The sequence below is a fragment of the Balaenoptera musculus genome, chromosome 2 (genome assembly GCF_009873245.2).
Source record: "Balaenoptera musculus isolate JJ_BM4_2016_0621 chromosome 2, mBalMus1.pri.v3, whole genome shotgun sequence".
Taxonomy (NCBI): domain Eukaryota; kingdom Metazoa; phylum Chordata; class Mammalia; order Artiodactyla; family Balaenopteridae; genus Balaenoptera; species Balaenoptera musculus.
The window spans coordinates 95,011,896-95,030,418 of NC_045786.1; the positions used below are offsets into that span (position 1 = coordinate 95,011,896).

Here is an 18,523-nt window from a genome sequence, read left to right on the forward strand (position 1 = left end):
AGCACTGCTCTGTGACTTTAAACCTCCATGTAGCTCAAAAGGAAGTCTTATCCATCTTATTAGATGGGTAACAGTTCATAGTTGTTTCATTTTCTGATTGTTGTTTGTGCAAATTAAAGCAGAAGGTATTGATGCAGTGATTAATATTATTGTCTCTGTTGGTTGTATAATAAGTTGACGATGATTTTGAGAGTTAGTTCAGGCTGTTTTAGGGCAGTGTATTTGATGTGAAGGGCTGTCCCATACATTCTACAGTCTGTGAATTTTTTAAGGGAGTCATAGAGTTTTGTAGATGTTAATGTTCTGAAGTATTTGGTATCCAAGAGCACTGGGACCTATTTCTTGGAAGAGTGTGCCCTAATTAAGTTAGCAGGCTTTTAGATTTTTAAGGAGGTTTTTTTTTTTCCCTAACTTTAAAAATTCACTTTATTGAGGTATAATTTGTATATAATAAAATGAATCTGTTTTAAGCATCTATTTCAGTTGGTTTTAGCAAATGTGTACACTGATGTAACCATCACTTCATCATGATTTTAGAGCATCTTTTCTTTCTTTTGGTACCTATTGCTGAAAAGACAACATACTGTAACATGGCATCTATATGTGCCTAATTCCCCAAATACTAATATGTACATATTTTTTGTCTCTCTCTGCACCTTTCCTCTTGATTCCTCATTTATGGCTGAAATGGTAACTGTGGAAAAATTCCTTGGCCTCCTGACATCAGAATCCTGCATCTTGGCGAGACCACGATGATGCAACTTCCACCCACTCAGCAGGCACCCCAGGGCCCTCCAGTGGGGGCCATGCATCCCAGAGTGGAGACAACAGCAGTGAGCAAGGTAAAAGGTCAAGCATTCTCCCTGTGCAAAGTGGGCATGACTAAAATAACTTCAGTATTTTATGATATTGGTACATCTGCCTCCCTGTAAACAGGAGAGTGGCAGGTTAGGGAGTGTAATCAGCTGCTATTCAGGGAGACAGTATTTCCTTTCCTTAACTTACATTACTTACAAGAAAAAAAAAAAAAAGGCCAAAGTGAGATGTCTAATCTTTAAGCAGGCATTACGATAACAATCGATTAGTTCTGCCAATTCTTTTACAAATTTGGTTATCTGCACTTTACTCCTGTGTGTAAGTAAATAGAATGACAGATCTACTTTGCTGCTATGATGCAGTAGTTTGAATTATACTATAAATGGGATATTTTATTCGTAACATCAACTATAAGGGTTTTCTATAATCGGGCAATGTTGCCTCTAAAGCACACATGATGCAAAAATCTATTCTTATTAGCTCCAAAGTACTGTGTGAATTTTATATGGAATTGTATTTTGGGAAGGTGGATTTTGAAATTCTTAGATTATTTGTCCCCATTTCCATTCAGCTGACGTGGTGACTTTTGTCACAAATCCTAAAAATTAGAATAATCAGAAGGCAAGGGGAACGTCAACTACAGGTGACAAGGAAGCCTAGAGTAATTTAGAATAAATTTTACCATTTAAGACTCACCTGTCACACAGAGAGCAATTATATGTTGGTAGGGATGACTCTTCTGTGGCTAAAATAATAATTTAAAAGAAGATGCATTATTGAATGTGGGCCAGGAAAGTGTGTAGATTTTACTTTTTAATATTTTACATTAGATGGTGTCTGATCTCCTAGGTCTATTTCATCTCTATTATGACTGTGTTTATGGCCACAATATTTAAGCATTAGACAGTCTTCCAAGTGGAGGACAGTTTAACAGCTTGAGCTGTAGTCATACATGTCGTTTAGAAAAGGGTGGTTGATGCAGGGCGAGTGCCTTTACTCCTCCAAGTTCCTGGCCATGGATTTTGGATTCCTAGTATTCTAGAAGAGTCTAGAAAAGTGTCCCTTCTAGGATGCCATTAACTTATGAATGAGTCCAACTTAGAATCTAGGTTTAAGCAAGTTGCAACTAACACAGAAATGAATACTATCAGATGGTAAATTGTGGAAGAACTTGTGAACTGTATCTGTTTAGGCTTTCTATACTGTTTTTATTAGACCACTTAGATTGTATGTAAGAAAACTAAACTATAAGGCATTTTGAAGATGAAATGTGTATACATTCAGTAGATCTGCAACGCAGTGGCTTCCTTGTGTTTCCATGCCATGGAGAAGCACTTCTTGGTGTGGTTAAATCTGAAAAGCTTTCTAAGACTCCGCCCTTCCTCTCCACCCCAAATTACTGTGCCACAAAGGAGGGAATGTATTTATTAGTAAAAGCAAATTACCCTAACCATGGTACGAGAGAGGGGGAAAGGAGAAGCAGGCTTAATGGTCTAATGAGGCTATCTTCCAAAGACTGTTGTGTGTGAGGCTCGCTTTGACCTTTCACTTTGCTCAGGAGCCCCGGCGCTTCATTTTTCACATTCTTGCAATTACGTTAACGCTTCAAGCATTTCTGACTCAAAGTCAGCTAGCAACACCAGGCATAACTCGACACTGTGAGTTTTTCTCCTCTCTGTAGATTCATTAACAGGTCACCAAGGTCCCAACTGAAATTTAAAACTGACTGGTTCAGTTGGCTTGGTTGAGTTATGGCCAGCAAGGTAGCAGGAGAGGACCAGAGAGAAGGGAAGGCAGAGAAGGACGACCCGGAGGTTTGGAGCACAGGACAGCTGCGGCCACGGCCAAGGCATAGAGTTTTATCATTTTGGTTGGTTTTGCTGGCTTATTATTTTTGCTTTTGTTTTTGGTCCGGAAAGAGAAAAACTCTGAGGCCGATACATTGGGTAAAAACCATAACGCACAAACCTCTGTGTTGTGGGTAGCTGCACCCACTGATGCCACGTTGAAGGATTTGATCCCTGTAGGATTTTGTTCCTTTAATCATATCTCCGTGGGATTAAAGAATGGACATGGTAGCTTATGTGTTTGAGTACGAGGAAGTCAGTCGTTTTACTGTATTAAAGTGTGAGGGACAAAAAAAGTTATGATTCCTAGAAAATGGAGACTCTCTTGGCATGGAGAATTTCCTACCTGGCTGACCACATCAGTGACTCCAAAACACATGTTGAAGGGTATTCTATATATGTTTTCAAGGTATTTTGTCCCACCAAATTGTCCAGAGTAGCTTTCTGTGGGAAAGATTAATTATCTGCTTCAGGGCAAAGTCAACAGAGATATTGACTGAAATCACATATGCTTATCCTAGGTTAACTCTTAGGGTTGATGTATAATGGGAAGGAAATTTATGTTCTTCGTATTAAACATATTAAAGTGTCTCGTTGGAAACCAAGCATTTTAGTTTAGAAAAGAGTTTTCTTGCTTATTCAGAATTTATTAGCACAACAGGCATATGGAAAACTGTAAAATGATTCAGTTTCAAAACAAATTATGATAAACAGAAAAAATAGGGATGAATTGTACTAAAGACAATGTTTTCATACACATTTTAAATTAAACTTTAATAGCCATATGCTGTAAAACAATATATGCATTTATGTTGCTTTATAATTTGGGGAATATTTCTACTAAAATGAGTCATACACATCTTTACTTTGGAACTTAAAAATATCTCATTATTTTATGACTTGATAGGGAAAGAGCTACAGTTACACAGGTGAAAGGTCATCTTTTCCTTCTCCGTGTTTGTGCAGCAAACCAAAAGGAGGGGGAAAAATCAAATTTTAAAAATATTCTAAGAAACAAACTTGATAAAATGTGAAACCTGACCTTACTATCTTTTCCACACAGCACATGCCTAGCAGTAAACTACATAAATAGGAACCAGACTAATTCACTCTGATTTCTTTGGCTAAAAGCAGCTAAAGGAAGGGAGTTTATCTTGTTAGTCACATGAAAATGAAGAAAAAAATCTGGTTTTTCAGGGATAAAATTAGGGTGCAGACTGGGACTCTGGGGAAGTAACTGGCCCTCTTTGTGTCTGGCTTCCCATCAGTAAAATTGGGCTTGATAATAAGGCTTGGGGTCCCTAATTCTGTACCTGATGAGTCAAAAGCTGCTTTGTATTTCATTGTGGGTTTTGCCAGAGTAAAGACTAGGAAGCAGCCCCCTTGTTCACAGAGCACTTCGAGAGCCTTAGATGAAAGGCACAATATATGTACAAAGTATTATTATTATTGATGGGTTTGTGTAACTCCCATTAACGCTGATGGGAGTTACGCATGTGAATTGGCAAGAGAATAGACCTCTCAGTGTTTAGAGCACATGAAATTTACATTTTTTCCAGTGCTGTAATTGAGATGTTGACAAATTGGAGGATATTGATGAGCCTTTGTTTTAAGTATTTCGTGCCAAGTTTGTTTTATTTTTTCCGGGTTTGAACAATGGTGTGGGTTCAGCAGCAGTGAATAAAAAGGGTAGAGTAAAGATAACTTTGTATTTCAATATTTTGATGTGCCAATATGAAATAAATTGTCTTAGGCAAATGGAATATGCTGTTTTAATCATTAGCTAGGCATGAAAGAAAAATTGATGTTGACATCTTTGCTGTAAAATTGTTGTAATGGGGCCTTCCTTACAATTCATTTTTGTAAAATTCATTTTGTACATTTTGCAGCAATTGAACAATCCCTGCACTGTGAATAGGCAGGATTCCCAGAAATACCGAGACAGTTGGCCCAGTAACTGCTGAGCTCACACTGCACACCACACGCACGTTAACCATACTGTTGCCAGACCCAGTTTAACCTAAATCCATTAGCATTCGATCATCTATAAGTCTCTCATCTTTCAGGACACAGGGTTGTACAAGCCAGCATAGTTCCCCTCAACTCTGCCACCTACCAAACTTCTCTGCTGATGTCTCTTTCTATCATCCAGGCAACGAGACTAGAATTCCATAGCTAGATATTTATTTATTACGCAGCTCTTCAGAAATCATGGTGTTGAAATCTAAAAATACCCACGGTAGATTTAATGTGTTTATAGGTGAGCAAGAGTCTAAGATAGGATTACACCGTTGAGTTATTATATAGTGCATGAAATAGTATCTTCCCCACCAAAATATTCCAGTTCTATATTTAAAGGAGGGGGGGAAAAAAACCTCAAACCCACTTATATGGGTCCTGAATATGTTCTACTGGGATTTCTTATTCAGTCTAGGAAAACTCTGTCAATGGAATGTTTTCATAGTGGCGGCAATCTCTTTAAAATAACCCTAAATACAATATGACAGATGCCATCTGGCATAATCTTTTGCTAGTTGCTTTTAACTTTTATTTTTCCTAGAACTAAGTTCATCCAAAACTGGTCACTTACTGCTATGATAAATACGGTGACATTTTTTTTCCTTCCTGTCCTCCTAATTGTATAAGAAGATTCACTGAGAATGTAATTGAGAATCAAACATTGCCACAGAAGAAGCTGTTGTATTATAGAATATTTATGTTGCATTTTCATTCTCTTTTGGCTCCCCAAATAAAGTCAAAAAGAATACTATCCTTTAATCATCAGCAAACATGCAAATAATTTCCGTTGATTTTCTTAGGACTTTTTGGAATAGCAACCGTTAGAAATAAAATTAAACTCTTCTCATAAATAAATGCTCTAGGAGCATGTAATGGTGCCCATAAATGCTTAAAGCTTTCTATAATTGCTGTTAATTTTGAGTAATTTCTTCCTATATGTATCAACTTACTTGAAAAACCCGGAGTTGGGATTTCTAGATTTTTTTTTTTAAACTTAGTAATGTAAAGGGATGTCTCCTGATGCCAGTTAAAGTTTAATTTAGAGTAGTAATTAAACTTGAATACTGCCTCATAAACAAAAGATAAACAATAAACCAGCCACGTTCCCTGCTGTTTCATAGCTTTCTTTCCCAGATGTTTTAGCCTGATAATTTTTACACAGTGAACTACCTAACATGGAGTTGTGGACAGAGGTTGAGAAAGAGTTTTCTTTTTTGTTTTTTTTGGTTTGGTAATCTTTTTTTTTCCCTCCAAAAGTCAAAATGCAGAGGATTTTCCACTATTTAGATTTTTTAAAATTCTGATAAATACTTAATGCAGATGTGCTTTAAAGATAACTCTAGTTCTTTTCCTTAGGTGTGGTCTCTTTTTTTCCTTTAAAAGGAATCTTGTCATGAATGTCTTTTACACTTAATGATGTAAAGAAGAACATATTTTTGCTTAAGTAAAATCTTGATAGCAAGTCAGAGAAAGGAAAGGTTGACGATGGAAAATTTCTTTCCCCCTTTTCCTCCACTTTTCATCCCTATTCATTCCCCCCCCCCATGACCAGTGTTACTTTGTGTCTGTACTCTTCCTTGGGCTACAAGGGTTCTCTGTCCAGTTCTGGACCAGTCCACTGTCAGCCACGATCTTTCTAATTGTCAGGTACTAGTCGGCCGTTCAATGCAGAAGCCATGTTATTTTCACTGGGTGGGGTAATTACTGAAAGCTGAGAATAGCTGCACTAAAGACAGAGGGATACTTTCATGATCCCATTAGCATAAGAGTGGGTAAATTATTCATGCCAAGTGAGGATTCTATGGGGAAAAGTATAGTTAATGCACATAGTTTTTAAATGTATCCCTTTCTGCTCTGAGACTAAATTCTTGTTGGAATCTGTTCTCAGACATTTACGGGAAAGCTCTGGTGGCGTGTTAGATGCAGTTCATCTCTTTCTGTTTGCAGCACTCTCAGTAGAGACCATCTGGCAAAGATCCAAAAGGTGATTAAACAAAATGATCAGCTCTTGTTGCTGTGTTACATGTCCAATACTCCGGATTAAAAAACATGACCCACGACAGTCAAGCTAACGTCATGCCGTTTCCCCTTCCCCCTCCCCTTTCCGTGTAAGAATTCAGATGGTCCACAAATGTGTGTGCCATCTTTGTGTCCTTATGGCCCATAATCATGAACAGGTTGTGCAAATGGCTCTTTCTGTAGCACTGTCTGTTCCAGCAGCATAGAAGCATTTCATATTAATTGGGTCAGTCTAATATTCATATTGACATGGGGAAAAATTACTAAAATTTATTCTTATAGCAGACAATGAATATGTGTGCTTTCTGCCATGAGGGAAGTGAAATCTGACAACTGGCTTGTGCAACTGATTAATTTTTCTTGAAACTGGAGAAAATCAGAGCATGAGAAACTGTCATTCTCTGAAAACAGTGCGCAACCCTTTGTAACTAAACAAAATGGATTGGGTGGGGGGCTTTCGGGGAGCTTGTGGAAATGAGCTCTGGTTTCAACGCCATAATCAGGGATGAATTTACAGTGCCGTTCAGAGGCATCCTCCCTCCCCATAAACAAGCTGATAATCACAGGGAAGCTGACTTCCAATTAGCTTTTCCTTCCCTTACACGGATCAGGGTGTTTATACGTCCTCCTTCAGCTATAATATGTCACTCCTGAGTTGGTACATCTCATGTCACATTCAAAAGTTTGGAAATAAAATGTTTTATTATGAGGAAATCCTGCTGATAAGCAAGGTAATTTTCAACCAATCATTTCACGATTGAGTTAAGGTAAAAATGCCAAGATCTGTGACTAGGGGACAGATGTATCTTATCTTTGGGGGTTTGCACCAAATGCCAAGTAGAAATATAAATTGAACAAACCAGGCATTGTGAGGAAGTGATTGATTGAAGAAATATTGAGATGAAATCTTGGAATGAACTCTATATGTATTTTTATAACAATGCAGTGAATTGCTTACATGTCACGTTTGCATAAACCTGAACTCTGATTTTATTAAGGGGCAGTTTCATGTAGGTTAGTTAAGGCATTCAGAACATGAGAACATTACTAGGTTAATCAGAGATTATGCCTGACCATTTAATATTGTGGAAATTGTGGATATTATAGGATGAATTTGAGTGCACATGTCCAGAAAAGATAAAGAATAAAGCAGAAAGAAAAAAAATTCTTTAGAACCACTTTAAAATATCCTCAGACCTGTCAGCTCCCCTTTCCAAGGGAGGGTAAGGCAGTGGGTTAGAAATACAGCCGGGCACAGTACTCAGGGAGGGGAAGTGAGGATCCCCTGGAGTCAGTGCAGTGTGGCAGATGAAAGGGACTTGCATAGCCTTGGGGGTCTTAAGGCTATTATAGGGCAACTCATGCTCTGTTATCATGCTGATTTTTCAATTGATTTTTGGCTGAACAGTACTTGTTGAAGCCCTCCAGAGCATCAAACACAGCCTTATGGTGCTATACGTTGTAATACACGTGTTCTATTTTTCCCCTTCATTGTCTTGTCTTTACTTCGGAAGAATAGTCTATAATGACGCCATGTTATTTTTCTCCCTTTTCTCTGTCTTTCTTATTTCTACCCTCAGAAAGTTCCTTGAAATTCTTATTGTTTTAAATTTGGGAAGGGGGGTGGTGGGGTAGTGGGAGAATAACTTTTTCTTCATCTTCCTATTTGACATTTGCTTTTAATTTGGCCTTTAAAAATATTTTGATGTCACAGCAGACAATAATATAAACCATTTTTATCTACCAAATTTATCCCTCAGTAGTCGTGAGCTATTCACTCCCTTTCTAACGATCAGCAAGAAAACAACTATGGGATTTCACTGAAATCTGATTTCTCGTTAAAATGAAAGTAGACCATTTTAATATCCCTTCTATACAGCAATAAGGTCCCTTGGCTTGCTGGAAAGCCAGGTCTTGAAAAGGGAAATAATGGAGCGAGATCTAAAGGAAGTGTGTCCCTCTCCTTCTGTCTAGGGAATTCTTACTGAGGAAAATCTAATTCTAGTGTCATCTCCTCCAGGAAGCCTTCCTGATTTGCCTGGGGCATAAGCCAGTGTTCTCTGCACCCCAGTGGCACCTTCTACCTCTATTTTAGCATCTTTCACATTTTGTGTTGTAATTATTTGGTTCCTGGTCTGTCACCCTGGTTTTTCAAGGCAGAAATGATTCCTTACTCAGCTGTCTAGCAATATTAGGTCCACTTCTGAATCAATAAGCAAAATCCACAGATTTCAGTTTTTTTAAGGTGGAAACAATTCGATCAAAACTTTGTGCTCATCAGCTCTATTTTGTAACATATTGATACATTTGAAAAAATCCTGTTACATCCTTAAGAGATAATAAAAATTATTTTCTTTTACTAAAATGTTATTGTATGCAATGCTGCCTTAAATAAGGCAATGGACTGTCAGCTTAAACTTAGAATTATTTTGGTTATAGGTAGGGTCTTAAATTTTAGATTCTTATTTTAAATAGTATTTTTAAGACAATAGTTAAAATGGGATTTGTCTTATTTGTTCTTTAATGTTGTCTTAAATTATATACATATGGTCAGAATTTGGACATGGGATTTCTTTTCATAATGTTATCTATACAAAAGTAAGTGTATGGATATGTCTTGTAATGTAATGTAATGTAATGTAACAAGGGAAATTGCTTAATGCGGCAAATAGTTTCCCATGATGAACTCAGGGTCCACTTTGCTTGTACTTCTTGTTTAGGATGAGATTGACCTTGGGGGAAGCCACGGGTCTTCACATACAGGTAAAGAGTCTGGAAGTAATTCTTGAATTTTTAGGCTGCACATGCTTTTGTTGATTTCCTACATATGCCTTCCAGTTTTTTCATAGTTTGCTTTTGAGCAGGTTTAATTTACTTTGGGTGATGTAAGCAAGCCCTGTATTGAGCCCTTTTTTGTCCGCTTGAGGTTCTGTCTAGAATCTCGGACTGTGAGTCAAGAGGCCTGTGTGCCTTAGGGTCAGGGTTGCACTGAAAAGGGCACAGACTTAGGAGGCAGAGAGACATGGGTTCAAATCCCAGTTTTACTCAACGTCTGCTAGATTCAGTTTCTCCGTCTGCAAAGTGGGGAAAAACTACTTACCCTCAAGGTTGTCCTGGAGATTATATTATATTACGTGAGACCTCATGTGTTAAACACATAACATTGCCTGGAACCAGTAACTGTTAGTTCCTTTATTCCCGTCCTCCTGTCCTATACCGACTCTAGCTCTGTGGCCTTGGATGAGTCTCTTCATCTCTTCAGACTTTTGCTCACCTATAAAATAGGACTGAATTAGATGATCTTTTACATTCAAGCGCCAGGAATCTAATGTTTACATTCATGGGTCTTATTTTTTCTTTGTGCATTTTATCTTTTAGCATAGAGGAAAGCTGCAAGTATTTTGGTTTTTGCTTTTTTGTTTTAAATCAGAGGTGTAACGACCATTTTTATTTCCTTCATTTTACAGGATAGTTATAATATGTAGTGAGATAATGTTTTTCGTTTCTTGCTTTTGTTTACAAGGAAAGACTATTCTTCCTGGTTTGTTAAGAGAATAACTAGGTCTTAGAGTTGATTTTCTGAGGATGGCAGACTGTCACAATTCAGGTGTAGGACACTGAAGGTGGGGCATTAATATCAGAAGTGTGAGGTGTATTTTGTAAATACAGAGCAACTTCTCCATTATCCATTATCTAATCAATTAGAATCTCTGTTGGAATTTCTATATGTCACAAGTAGAATAATAAAGGATAATCATTACAGAGGCTGAGACCCTATCCTGAAATGAATTCCAAAAGTCTAAATAATTTTCAGGAGAATTATACAGTTAAGAATATTTTACTGTACTCTATTTTTAGACCAATAATTCATACCAGGTGAAGCTGTTACCCTTTTGTCAGTAGAAGTTTTGCTTAATCAAAACGCTCATTCCTTAACCCTCACCGCCAGCTAGAGATGTCACTGTGGCCTCAAAACCAAGCATTCATTTTTTTTTTAAGTTTGGAGATTTACAAAAGTAGGCTAGGAGTGTAAAATTTCATATTTCTTCTTCCAGCTAACATTTGTAACAAATGCCACCCGCTGAAATAAAACCTCCAAAACCTCTATGTACTAAATGTGAATGATGTAGAAAAGTTGATAAATCATGGATTATTGAAAGCTTGTGGAATCTACCTTGTGGGTGTCCTTTTATGACACGTTGTCCCACACCAGGGCTGATATGTACATGTACCTGTCTGGAGGCGGGAAGCTCTCCATCTCTCAAGACCTCTTCTAAGTGTATGTTGCTTAAAATCAATACACAAAGATATTCATTGAACAAGGCACTCTGGGAATAAAACTATGAAAATTACAAGGGTCCCTGCTTTCAGTAACTTACCATCTCCCGTGAGGTGGGTGTCAAGTATGCAAGTAACTCTTACGCAAGGCAGATATTCAGTCCTGGGGCATGGATGGAGGAAGGCCTGTTGACACAGAGGGCGTGGGGTATACGGAGGGAGGAGCTTTGGAGGCACACAGCTCTGAACACTCAGCCTTGCCCTGCCACTTATAAGCAACAATCTTTCTGAGTGTTAGTTTCTTCACCTGTGAAATGGGAACAATAACTATCTCATAGGGTAACTGCTAGGATTAAATAAACACTAGTTTTTAAAAAGTCTAGCTTGGCGATTAATGTGGACACCTCCCCCCCGCCCCCAGTATTCTCTTCATTTAACATTTATTGACCCTGTAATTGAGGGGAATCACTATCCTAGATGCTAGAGATACACGGCTCATAAGATGTGGTGCCTCTCCTCTTTATACTCTTTAGTAAGTAACTCAGAAATGTAAACGGATAAATGCACAGGCTTCTAATATCGCATATAACTTACTGGCTGTAAGGTATTTCAGACGAGGGAGTGATTAATTCTGTCTGAAATATCTGTGGAAGGCTCCACAAAACTGGGGAGGCTTTAAAAGACTTTGATGGCCTTCAGTGGGTGTTTCCAGGCCAACAAGGTAGGGAGTGGACGGAAAGCAGATGGAGAAACTGGTGCACAGGCCCCGAAGTGGGAAGCAACATGGCACGTTCAGGGCGACAACCAGATTGATACTGCTGTTTGTGAGAGAGGCTGTGGCTGGAGAGGCAAGTCGGGGCTGTGTGTGAAGATCCTTGTTTACCAGGCTAAGAAGCTTATACTTAATCCTGTAGAGCACTGTTTACCAAACTTTTCTGCAGATAAGGAGCTCCTGAGGGGCTTGTGCATACAGATTCCCAGGCAGACCACAGCCACACAGAATCAGGATCTCCATGGGAGGTCCTGGGCATCTGAATATTTAATCCATGCCCCGGGGATATGGGTTTACCATGAAAGAAATTTAAGCCAAAGGAGTTTATGATGAGATTTATAGTTTTTTAAAAAGCTCTTTGAGAATGCGGAGAGTACATTTGAGAGAAACAAGACTAAGTATAGAATCAGGGTTGATAGTCCAGAGGGCAGGTGAGGGCTGAATTAAGACAGTGGCAGTAGAGATGGAGGCGAGAGGACTGATAGATTACATGTAGGAAGAAGGGAAGAGGACAGAGTCCAGAATAATATGCCGGCCTCTCCCTTGGTATAGGTACCATTGTCTAGATAGTTTTCTTTTTCCCTGCCATGAGTTTTGAAGTATGGATATCTATCAATCAGTGGAGACGATAAGGAATAATATTCCACGTACACATGCAAGGTTGTTCAAGTAGAAATGAATGATGCATGTTGGATGAATAATGATTTTTTTCCTGGTCATGAGGTACGATAACTTAGGGGCAGTGCAGCACAGTGGTTAAGGAGGTAGCCTTTGGCATCGCCCTGCTTGCCTTTAAATCCTCAGATCTGTCACTCGTCATGGGCAATCCTCCACTTTATATCTGTAAAACAGGAGTCATAAATATCTAATCTAATAGATTTGGGGAAGTAAGGATTGAATGATGTGATGTATCTAAAATGACAGTAATTTTATGCTTGGTTCATAGTAAATAAAACATTATAAATATTTTTTATTTAAAAGTTGCTTCTAAAAGAGTTGACAGCTGACCCTGTACAACTGACATCATGATGAGGAACCTAAAAATGCAATCCTGCATTCATCCCTGGGAAAGCGAAGTTACTGGGCTCTACAGCTGGTGGAGCGTCTACCTGCCCTGAGCCCAGCGCTAAGCCCTGCCGCTAGCCCCAGGCTCATGGAGTGGAAAGTAATTCCTTCCCTCTGAAGTCCTATTGCACATTTTTCTCATTCTCTCCTCTGACAATCAGGTTCCCCCTGTGCTATAGTAATTGGTTACATGACTTATTTATCATCCTGTTTGACTGTAAGATTCTTGAGGACACTTTCCATGTCTTAAGCATCTTCCCTGTTTGCCCCCGCATTGTGCTATGATAACATAGGAGGCCTTCAATAATAATTATTATTTTTTTTTGAAAGGAGGATTGGGTCCATATTGTGAAGGACATTGAATAGCAGGCTGGGGAGTTTGTGCTTGATTTGGTAGGTAATGGGGACCTATTGAAGATTTTTGAATGGGGGTAGTGACATAATCGCCTTCCTTCTGAATGCCAATGACAAATTCTTCACTATGTCTTCAAAATAGCAGACCCATAGGCTTGCCTGAAATACTGTCTATTTGAAAGAGTGGATATTCTTTTGAATGAAGAAACAAATTTCAAATAGCTTAAAAAAAAAAAACTTTGACATTCTCTCTAAAGTAATTTAAGCACTTAAATTATTGTGATTCACAAAGGTCCCGAGTATGTAACTTCATTCTAGAAACGTTTATGAGGACACATTTTGGTAAATTTTTATAGTGTTGTTATAATTATTAACAACTAGAAATGACTCTACGGGACTGAGTAAATATATCTTCTTCAATATTTGGAAAACTATGGTTCCATGGATATTTAAATAGACATCACTTTAAAAAAATAAAAGGACTTTGTGGTTAAATAGATTGAAAGCTGGAGTGGAGCAGGGTTTTCTCTAGTATAGGAATGTTCAGATCCTCTAATTTGCTAATGTGCATTTTAAGTCTGCAAGGAGTAGAAACACAGGCTTCCTAGACTCACTTAACCATTGAAACCCTTTTTTGCATTATCTCTGGGGACCAATCTTCCCCAGAACACACTCTGGAAAATGCTGTCCTCGACTGCTTCTTTCATTGAAGTACTCTCAGATAGGGTTTAATATCCTAGGGAGTCTTCTTGCATCTTGTATTTAAAAGGTAGGTCAGCATGGGCTCAGGATCAATTTTCAGTAGTGTAAAAAGCAATTTCCTCTACAGTCTGAAGTCTTGTGGACTTCAGCTATACTTGTACAGAATGTTCTGTTAACTTAGCTATTCTTGTAGTTATCCTTGATTGTATTAATCAAACAATGTTTTCTAAATATCCCTTGAGTGTTTAATTCAATGCCAGCCCACTTGGTTACACCCTCAAAAATGTAAAAATGAGGATCCCAGCAGAATCCTGTTATGAATCATATTAACACTTAGTTTGATGCAAAGCATACAATGTACTTTCCTTCCTCAAAAGCAAACTCTTTTTCCTTTTTTAAAGTGGCCGCTGGGTCGGAGGCTGGATGAGAAATCCATGGAGGCAGGAATGGGGGTGGGGAGGGAAAACCACCTTCCCTCATTTGGGAGTGGATGGTTTGCGCCCCCGTTTGCTTCAGGTGGTGAGCCGTGAACTGGATATGCCATCTACCAGCGGGAAATTTCTGGGAAACAGAGCTGCAAAAGCCCAAGCTGCCTGAATCTAGCTGTTCTGGGATCTCCAGAACAGTTTAGCAGACTGTTAGAACTGGTTGCCACCAGACAAGTGTTGCCTCTCTTGGCAAGAAAATTCTCCCTGACTCTTCCTTATTGTTGGAGGATGCGGGGAGGCGTCGTGTTCAGGGGCGTTCAGGAGGTCCGGAACTGCAGTCCCTCTTGGTCACTAAGTGAGGGGGAAGACTTCTGTGTTCAAACGCTCTACTCCTGAGCATTAGGGTGGGATTACCCACAGAAGTGTGTCACCCCCTTTTGGCTGCAGAAGGGAGAATTAGGCTGGGCACATTTGTCTCTCCAGCTTTGAAATGATCGAGAAGAGGCTAGTGGTACAACGAAGACTATCTTTGTAGTACGGTGAGAAAAAGCCTGATTTTGTCTTGTTTGTCAAGGAGTTTTTCTACAAGATTTTGAGCTCTTTATAACAGTTAGCTCAGGGAGTTGCAACATTTCTAAAGGATGTCCTCCTTATTTTGTAGATAGGAACATGGACATATTTGGAGAGCCATTGGTCTTTAATATCATTAGTCAACTTTCAAACCTGAGAGTAGAAACACGGGTTTACTGTGTAAACAGATGTTGGTGCTTCTACACATTTCAGCATACTTATCAGCCGCTTAATGGATGAGACTTTTCTCCATGTTTCTTCTTCTAAATGGAATTCTGGTTGCTCATTTTCTGCCAGTGTAAAGCATGAGTTGCTTTCAACTGGCAAAAGGAAAACAAAAATTAGACCCTGGCCGAAATAAAATTACACCAAAGAGTAATGTGTCAGATTTTTTAAAAATTAGAGAAAAAAGTGGTGCTCTTACACTCTACTGTGTTGTTCCATATGTTGGACATTTAAGGCAGAAATATCGGGGAAGCTTCCCTTTGAATGTTGTCAGGGACCTTGAAACGTGGCTGCATTGTGGGAGGACAGTGAAAGCCCTGAGTTCATGGACGCCTTCTGACCTCATACAACTTCACTCTAGAGACAGTCATCTCTGAAGCTGTGACATTTTAACTGTTTCATCTACACAGATGTACTTTTTTTTTTAAACTTACTTAAACATACTGGCCTCTTTTTAGGCATGTTATCTGATAACATTTGCTGAGTTTTTATGGTATCCTGGACAGCAGGAGGTAAGGAAAACAGAAGCTGAGAAATCAATCTTGATTACGGCGACTCGCTCACCTACTGCTGGTTCCATAGACCAGCTCTCTGTATCGCCCTCTGTATACCCAGCAAAGTGCTCAGTACGGAGGAGTTTGTGATAAATAGACATTGGTCGAATAAACTGTTGTTTCAACTTGATAATTGGTTAATATCTAATAACTTGTAGCAACTTAGTAGATGGTGTTAGCATTGACTTAGGGATTAATGCCTTGTGAGGAGTGTCAGCACACCTGAAATTGTTGAGTTTGTCAAAGTGTCAAGTCATCAAATCTGTGATGGATTTATTAGGTGGAACTGAGTAGTTAAGAGGTACAAGAAAGCGAGGACAAGGTCATGGCTAGAGATTCCACCAACTCCTGCAAATTTAAGGGAAGTGCCTCTGTGCTCTATGAAGAAATTCAAAAGCGTATAACTTTGTTCTTAAGAGTGTGGAGTTAGTCTAAGTGTGATCTTAGGTGACTGACTTAACTTCTCCAAGCCTAAATTTCCTCAGATAGAAAATGAAGATTACACAGCTATGTAGAGATGCTGTGAGAATTAAAGTAGATAATGTATTTGAGGCTCTAAGTGGTGGGCTAGGCATGTATGGCACAACATCTCCATAATAATATGCATATGATCACTGGCTATTAGTTTTGAGTCCATAACTTGAACTTTAAGACCACATCACTTTCTGTGGATTCTTATTTTAGGATACGGTATAATATGGTTTTTAAAAATATGAGAATAATAGCTCAAGAATAATTGCCTCTCTGTTTTCCCCTGATCCTTGTCCTCTCACACAGACATACAGAGACAGGACTTGTAGGCAAAGGAGGCTCAGGAAAGGGGTAAAAATATGGGAGAAGTACGTGACCAAAATTCTCAGTTTCTGTGTACTATGCTTTGGTGCTACATCATGCTGTCCCACTGCCCTTTATTTTGCACTTTCTAATTTTTATTATCTACCTAAAGGCCAGAATGGAGTGAGTGGGGCCAGAATCTGAATGTGGCTCTTCCAGTTAGCCCGTGGAAGGCGCGATGTGGGGTGGCTCTGTGAGGCCCTGAGGTTATGGCTCAGACTCCAGAGTAGGAAAACCTGGGCAAGGTTCCAATTTTCAGCTACCTGTAACCCAGGTTCATATCCTGTAAGGGAGTTTGGTGGAATGCATGAGGTGATAATGTATGCCTGGCATGTACTAACCATCCATTAAATGCTCGTTGTTATTAATATTATCATCATCTCTTTAAGCTCTCACGGACTTGCCTTACATCTCTGTGTGATGCGGCTATTAGGGGATTCCAGGTCTTTTCCAACTCTAACATGCTGTACCTATTAATTTTTAAATAATTTCATTCAAATTCCAAATTACATCTGCCAAGTGATACCTTACATTTGGTTTTACATTTCTGTTTCTTAATATATTCTTACATAAATTTTCATTTGATTCCCCCAGTATCTCTCAGGTTTATCCCCATTTTCTGGATAAGGCAGCTTGGCCTTGAAGAGGGTCAGTTACTTGCCTATCACCATAGAGAAAGGATTTTAATTTTTTTCCTGTTCTATACCTGCAAAGTGAGTTTTGTATAAGAAGGTACTAGGTTCACAAATGGCATAAAATTTAATGAAGGCAACTGACTGTCCTGAGAAAGTCATTAAAATCCCCATATCATTCTCTAATCAAAAGGCTGCTACCCTTCTATTATTTCTTTATTACAACCTTTTACTTTTATTTCGTCAACTTAAACTGGAGCCTGAGGGAATTTTCTGGTGGTCCAGTGGTTAGGGCTCGGGGCTTTCACCGCCGGGCCCGGGTTGGATTCCTGGTCGGGGAACTAAGATCCTACAAGCCACATGGCACGGCCAAAAAGATAAAAATAAACTGGAGCCTGAGTTCTCACGTGCCACTTGTTAAAGATTTTAAATCAGTGACTTGCACTTTCAAAAAGTAATTTCTTTTCCATCTTTTTTTCCCCATGTATGTTGGTCAGATCCATGGGGTCAGTCTTGGAGTAGGAAGGGGAGAGGTCAGAAATTGAATTGGTACATTCTAAAGGCTTAGTTCTCTTCTCCTTGGACTTAGAAAATGGCAAAGAATACAAGAGATGCTGAACCATAAAATAATGAGACTGCTTTTCTTCTAAGACTCTCCAAAACTCTTATTTCATAATCACCAGCTTCATATAAAGTAAATAATGCTTGTTTGCATTTTACTATTTGCTCTTTGCACCAAACATCCATTGGCTTTGGGAATAACAAGAATTCTGCCACCCAAAGAAAATCTACCAGTTCCATTAGTAACATAGCAGACAGAATCAAAAGCCTGGAAAGTTAGTGAATGTTTCATATTGTGGGTTTTTTATGATACTTTTGTGTGCATAAAAAAGACTGTCTTGAAAATACTCATTTCGATTTTCTTTTTAATTTGCTCACCAACACCACTTAATTACCTCTGCAACCTATTAGAAGCATTCACAAGATGGGCTTAAAAAATTAAGTCAGGATGCTTTCCTTTTAGCTATAAATGGGTTTAGCATCTTATTTTTATCTGGCTTGAAAATATCAAATCAGTAAAATAAAACCACACTCTTTAATTGAAAGGTACTTATGCAATATTCAAACCATAAAGTCAGTCACATGTAGTGTTCAAATTCTTTAGAGCTCCTGAAATACTTAAAGGTATCCACAGTATTCCGAGGAAGTTATTTTCTGCCCCACTACAGAATAAAAAAGAATCAATCAGGGCTTCCTCTTCTCTTTGGCTATATTTTTTCTCTAAAGGATTTCTTGACACTCTCTTTAGTTCTTGACTTTGAGGGCTGTTCCTGACAAATCTCCAGAGATGAATTTCAGTGCCTATAGTAGTGTCAAAAGCATGAGGTTACATGCCCAGGTGCTATGA

General features: G+C 38.7%; 1 protein-coding gene across 10 annotated transcripts in view; it reads left to right on the forward strand.

Moving 5' to 3' along the window:
• The window catches only part of MEIS2 (Meis homeobox 2), a 200,891-nt gene that overhangs the window by 15,951 nt on the left and 166,417 nt on the right, over nt 1–18,523 (forward strand). For all 10 annotated transcript variants that reach the window (XM_036844554.1, XM_036844558.1, XM_036844556.1 and 7 more), the window contains one exon: nt 728–842. In XM_036844554.1, the coding sequence (XP_036700449.1) occupies nt 728–842 (115 nt within the window). The remainder of the gene's footprint in view (nt 1–727; nt 843–18,523) is intronic.